This window comes from Marmota marmota, unplaced genomic scaffold (assembly GCF_001458135.2).
Source record: "Marmota marmota marmota unplaced genomic scaffold, marMar, whole genome shotgun sequence".
NCBI lineage: Eukaryota > Metazoa > Chordata > Mammalia > Rodentia > Sciuridae > Marmota > Marmota marmota.
Window position 1 is genome coordinate 6,136,822 of NW_026000079.1, and position 6,617 is coordinate 6,143,438.

At 41.0% G+C, this 6,617-nt stretch overlaps 1 protein-coding gene across 5 annotated transcripts in view; it reads right to left on the reverse strand.

The window, feature by feature from the left end:
* Positions 1-47: 47 nt before the first annotated feature.
* The window catches only part of Prune1 (prune exopolyphosphatase 1), a 24,107-nt gene continuing 17,537 nt past the window's right edge, over positions 48-6,617 (reverse strand). For 4 of the 5 annotated variants that reach the window (XM_015502967.2, XM_048814873.1, XM_048814872.1 and 1 more), the window contains 2 exons: positions 5,279-5,437; positions 48-1,959 (listed from right to left, as the gene is read on the reverse strand). In XM_015502967.2, the coding sequence (XP_015358453.1) occupies positions 1,531-1,959; positions 5,279-5,437 (588 nt within the window). In that variant the 3' untranslated portion in view covers positions 48-1,530. The remainder of the gene's footprint in view (positions 1,960-5,278; positions 5,438-6,617) is intronic. The other variant, XM_015502968.2, reaches the window with a different exon arrangement.

A 6,617-nucleotide genomic window follows, 5' to 3' on the forward strand; every position in this document is an offset into this window, starting at 1 on the left:
TTGAGGGGGAAAGCCTTGTTATAGTTGTAAAAAGAGACAATAAGACCCAAAGAGGAAAAAAGTCTTTAATATTTAACAAAATGCAAAATAAAGTACCTAAATTACAAAACATAAATTCCTTTGGTTCAGTGATCACACCACTATTTTTACCTTCCAAATGGCTATAGGCTTCATATCCTTAAACTGAACTCAGAGTGCCCTGTCACACTAGAAGAGTCATGCCAAAACCATCATGTACCCCACTGTTTGGTGAAATTGCTGGCAACTTACATGGGGTAGGCAAAAGGAGGAGTGGGTTGATTTGAAGATAAAAAGGAGACTCTACACATGCAGAACAAGTCAGTGGGCAGGAACTTTTTGCTGGGTCACTATGATACGTATGAATTACATCCCTGTACATGCTACATGAGGCTAACTCCCTTGGTACAATCACACATAAATACAATCCAGTGACCCTGAGCATTCCCAGGGAAAACAAAAGAAAAATACAGAGAAGAGGAGAGAGAAAGGATGGTAGCAAGCAGCACATTACAGAAGACCAGGGAACATCTAGTCTAAACCCTGTTTTACAGATGGGGAAAATGAGACCTAGAGAAGTACAGTGTCTTGCCAAGACACACAATTTATGGCAGTATCAGAACTCCATGCTTTCTTTTAACATGAACAAAAAGAGAACAAGATGGACAAGAAATTCATAGACCCACTAAGGCAAAGGAGAGACCCAGAGTTCTCATTCCACTTCTGCCATCTTTAGGGAAGTGCCTATGAGGTCTTAGGACCTTCCTCGGTACCTCCTGAATGCTAAAAAAAAAGTAGATGTCTTCAGTGAGTTTTCAAGATTCCTGTGGCTCTAGAACAGAAGGATCTAAAGAAAAAGAGCCAGGCCACCTAATCAGGACAGATGATAATGGCCTCCAACTTGTTCCCAAATTAAGACCTAAAACAGTCACAATAAGCTCAAAATAGAAATTTAGTCATCTCTGAAACATACACCATCACCTAATGGGTGGGCAGAAAGAAGAGTCACAGAGCTGAAATCTGCTGAAGGCTAAAAACTGGAATAAATTTCCTAAGCACACTCTTTTCTATCTAGCTTAAAACAGGTCTTCAATAAACACTGAATGAATAAGTGAATTCATGCAGAGAATGAACATTTGGTTCCATGACAGATATTGGTTCTATTCAAGATCCTTACTGAGGGTCCTTTTAGGGTCTATATTCTTCTTATCCCTCTCTGCTAGGACAGTGGGTATATCACATTATGCCCTGACAAATGAAGAGGAAAGCCAGTGCAGATTTAAATAATAACATTAAATAATACAGCTTGTTGGATAGAGACTGAGGGAAAGGCAGAAAGCCATTAGTGAATCAGCTACTTTCTTTCCCTTCTTTCTCCTCCCAGTTTTATGAGAACAGTACACCAGATCCTGGAGCAATGAACACATGACTGCTGAAATCTCCAAACATCTCAAAACATGCATTTGAGGTGGGTCAAGCAACCTCTCCCACCATCTCTTCCTTTCCCAAGAGTTACTTATTCGACAGGGAGGCAGTGGTAGACTGGGACAGTGAGATCTGACTGCACTTCTCAAAGACTGCCTCAGCCGAGAGCTTAGGCAGCCCCTGATCCAGAGGGCACTCATCCACCAAGCTGTTCATGGGTGTGGGGGGTAGTGGAGGGTCCTCCTCATCTTGACTTAGTCCAGAAATCAGAGCGTGGCCTGCCCTGTCCAGATCCTTGTCCACCTGTTCCCTGGACACACCCACTGTCTCAGGCTGCCCTGAAGGTATCTTTGTGGAGTCAAAATATGTTGACAGGGCTTCCTGGAGCAGAGGCAGAAGTTTCTTTCGAGAGACCTGGGTATTGCCTTGAAGATAGGCTTGGAGGTTAGGGTGGGTGTTTGGGACAGGGGTCAGCTTCAGAGGTGGGGAATGAGAGCGTTCCAGGACTTCACAGATCTACAGAGGAGACAAGAATGGGAAACAATATATAATGTGGTATAGCAAAGGGCTGAAGCTTCTAAGTGAGATGCTTGCAACAGAGAAAAAAATTAATTACATCATTTAGACTTCAATTTTACTGCTTGCAATAAAAAAAATATTTCTAACATACACAGTATTTAATTTATTTCTTATTTTATTTTTAATATTTATTTTTTAGTTTTCGGTGGAAACAACATCTTTATTGTATTTTTATGTGGTGCCGAGGCTCAAACCCAGCACCCTGTGCATGCCAGGCGAGCACGCTACTGCTTGAGCCACATTCCCAGCCCTACACAGTATTTTAGAAACATAACATTTTAGAACACATATATCATTTCGCTCCTCATTAATGAGGAAACCAAAGCAAAATCATGTGAATGCTGGTAGGTTCTGAACCAGAATCCAGAATCCCCGTTTTTACTGTGTGTTGTTGCCAACACACTTGAACTCTGTCCTTAGCTAAATGGGATTAGCCCCTATTCAGAGATCTGGGGAATGACTGAGGTAAAAAGAATGAGTAGAACAAAACAAGGGTGGAAATCAGACAAAGCACAGAGTATGGCCACTTAGAATTATCTCATTTAAAACAACTACCTCATAAGATCTGTATTTCTGGGGCTGGGGATATGATTCAGTGGTACAGCACTTGCTTAGTATGTACAAGGCCCTGCAACACACACACAAAAAACAAGATTGGTATTACAATTACCCTCACTTAAGGGTAGAGAAATTGAGACTTAGGAAGATTAGGCAACCTGCCTAAGATCATGGTTTGTATGAAGCAAAAATTACAATTGAATCAGATTTATCACCAAAGCCAGTGTTCAAATCAATATACTACCCCTAACATAGGAGGAAGAAAGGCAGTTACAGGGCAGATTATAAAAAGGGGACCATTTCTCAACACAGAGGCATCCTGGGCAATGGGAGAAGTCATCAAACATCTGCATGGCTTCAAGACTGGCAGAGAGGGCTGGGGTTGTAGCTCAGTGACAGAGCATTTGTCTAGCATGTGTTAGGCAATGGGTTCGATTCTCAGCACCACACATAAATAAATAAATAAATATTAAACTCCAGCACCACAAAAAAAAAATAAAAAGTAAAAATAATAAAGGTCCATTGACAACTAAAAAGAACAAAGAATGGCAGAGAGGGGAATAGATTTCAGAAGGTAGTAGGGTATTTCTTATAGCCAAAGCACATTTTCCCTCATGACATCATTGGTAAAAGCCACCAAGTTGTGAGCACTTACTCCAAGCCAAGCAATGTATTTTATGTATGATATTATGTTAATGGCCATATCAAACTAACCAGTGGGTGCTGTTATGCTATTTATAGACTCAGAAGTCAATTGACTTGCCTTAACTCAAAGGGCAAATAAGTGATAAACTTTGGACAGAAAAGCACATCTACTTGATCAAAAACAAAAACAAACAAACAAAAACTGTCCTTGTAGGGTGTGATGTACACACCTGTAATCCCAGCTACTTAGGAGGCTGAGGCAGGAGGATCCCAAGTTCAAAGCCAGCCTCAACAACTTAGTAAGACCCTGTCTCAAAACAAGATAAAATTAAATGCTGGGGATATAGCTCAGTGGTAGAGCACTTATCTAGCATGTGTAAGTCCCAGGATGTAAGAAAGAAAGACAGAGCTGGGTATGGTGATACACGCCGGTAATCCCAGCAATCTGGGAGGCTGATGCAGGAGGATCACAAGTTTGAAGCCAGATTTAGCAACTTAGTGAGGCCCTTAAGCAACTAGTGAGACCCTGTCTCAAAATAAAAAACAAAAAGGGCTAGGGATGTGGCTCAGTTGTAAAATGCCCCTGGGTTCAATCCCTGGTATCAAAAAGGAGAGAGAGGGAAGGAGGTAGGCTGTGAGGAATGAATGAATGACTGGAGATTTAACCCAAGAGTACTTTACCACTGACAGACATATCATAGCCCTTTAATTTTTTTTTTTTTTAGATAGATCTCACTGAACTGATGAGGCTAGACTCAAATTCGCGATCATGGGGCTCAGGATGAGGCTCAAGTGGTCGCGTGCTCGCCTGGCATGCGTGAGGCACTGGGTTCGATCCTCAGCACCACATAAAAATAAAATAAAAAGAGGGGCTGGGGATGTGGCTCAAGCGGTAGCTCGCTCGCCTGACATGCACGGGGCGCTGGGTTCGATCCTCAGCACCACATAAAAATAAAATAAAGATGTTGTGTCCAATGAAAACTAAAAAATAAATATTAAAAAAAAAAAAAAAAGATATTGAGTCCATCTAAAAACTAAAAAAAAAAAAAAAAAAGATCCTCCTGCCTCAGCCTCCCAAGTTGCTGGGATTACAGGTGTCTACCACTGTGCTCAATTCCCAGATATACCTTTTTTTTTTTTAAGTTGTACATGAACACAATACCTTTGTTTATTTATTTATTTTTATGTGGTGCTGAAGATCGAACTCAGGGCCTCGCATGTGCTAGGTGAGCACTCTACCACTGAGCCACAACCCCAGCCCCCAGATTTACGTTTTGTAATAAAGGATTATCTAGACAGCCTTCCAGTTCAGAGCTATAGAACATAAAACATATGTATCTTTAGAGATCCTCACATAGTCCAGGTAACATGTCCCTAGACAGCCTTAAATTTACTTTAAAATTTTCCTCTAAGCTAATCAGTAACCAACAGGAATAGAAAGGGGAGAAATTGGAAAAGGTAGCCAAATGGAAGATAGGAAAGAGAACAAACCTGGTCCTTGATCACTTCTCCAGACTGCACATAACACAGATTAATCCCTGCATGGTGAGTAGTAGACAAGGTTTCTCTTTGGTGTTTCTTTCTTTTGTCCTCCTCGCCCCACCCCACCCACCACTGCTGGGGATGGAACCCAGTGCCTCACACAAGCAAGGCCAGCACTCTACCATGAGCTACATACCACCTCTCCCCACATTGTGTTTCTGTCAAAGCAACAGAGCAGAAAGAAAAGAACTGATTTTTTAGAGATGAAGAATTAATGATTAAACCAAGAATCAAGTTCTAACTCCAGATTTATAACATTTCCTTCTAATCACATTTCAAGGTCCTTCTAAACAGGAACTGTGTCTCTAATTCTCTTTGGAGCCCCCTTTCGCAATAAGAATATTCACAAATATAGAGTTTAGTAAAAAGCAGAGAAGGGAAGTTCTAGAAAGAGTCAAAGAGTCACTGTGAAAAGGCAAGAACTAAGGACAGCCTTCCAGTGCAGAGCCATGGAACGTGGAGAACATATGGGCAAGTGCTGGGAGGACCTCAAGTTAGGGCAGGGACTCACCATCATTCGAAGGGCCACATGGGGGCAGAAAATAGCCAACTGTCTCACTGGCTCATTATGAGCGTTGAAAAAGATAGTCATGGCGACCAGGGCATCATAGCTGTGAGCCTGGCAGAAAGCACTGAGATCTGCAAGCAGGTTGGGCCTCTGCAGAAAGGCCTGAAAGAGAAAAAACGGAGAGGGATGAGGGCTACAGCTTGACCTTTCTTGTCACCATCAATGAAAAATCCTTATGAAGGATTTCTTTGCCTGTTAACTCATGTCTTATGCTCTATTAAAAAGGTACCTACTATTTAGTATATACACATGCTGGGAGGCAAAGAGAAAGAATGGGTAATATAGGCTTTGGGTTAAGACAGAATTAGTTTGAAAATAATCTCTATTACCTATTAGCTATATGATCAAGGAGACAACATTGCCAAACATATTTGTTTTGGGAAAATTAAAACAAGAAGCCAGGTGCAATGGCACAAGCCTGCTATCCCAGTGGCTCAAGAGGCTGAGGCAGGAGGATCTCGAGTTCAAGGCCAGCCTCAGCAACTGAGTAAGACCCTGTCTCAAAATTTTAAAATAAAACGGACTGGGGATGTAGCTCAGTGATACCGCAAGCCTTGGCTTCAAATCCCAGTACCAAATAAATAAAATAAAATAACTTTTTAAAATTTTTATATTTTTAATAAAGGTATTATGTTCATTTACAACTAAAAAAAAATTTTAAGAATATTCACAGATATAGAGTTTAGTAAAAAGCAGAGAAGGGAAGTTCTAGAAATAGTCAAAGAGCCACTGTGTAAAGGCAAGAACTAAGGACAGCCTTCCAGTTCAGAGTCATGGAATAATGAAGGGGTCTGGGGTTGTGGCTCAGTGGTAGAGCACTCTCACCTAGCGCGTGCAAGGCTGTGGGTTCGATCCTCAGCACCATATAAAAATAAATAAATAAAATAAAAGTTATTGTATCCAACTACAGCTAAAACAAAATATTTTTAAAAATTTTAATATTTTTAGTTGTAAATGAACACAATACCTTTATTTTTATTTATTTATTATTATGTGGTGCTGAGGATTGAACCCAACGCCTCACACATGCCAGGCAAGTGTTCTACCACTGAGCTGCAACCCCAGCCCCCAAACAAAAATTTTTAAAAAGAGCTGGGAAGGGCTGGGGTTGTGGCTCAGTGGTAGAGTACTCACCTGGCACGTTTGAGGCACTGGGTTAGATCCTCAGCACCACATAAAAATAAATAAATACAATAAAGGTATTGTGTCTAACTACAACTAAATATATATTTAAAAAAAGAGCTGGGTCAGTAGAGGGGGTAGAGAGAGAAGAGGGGTGGGG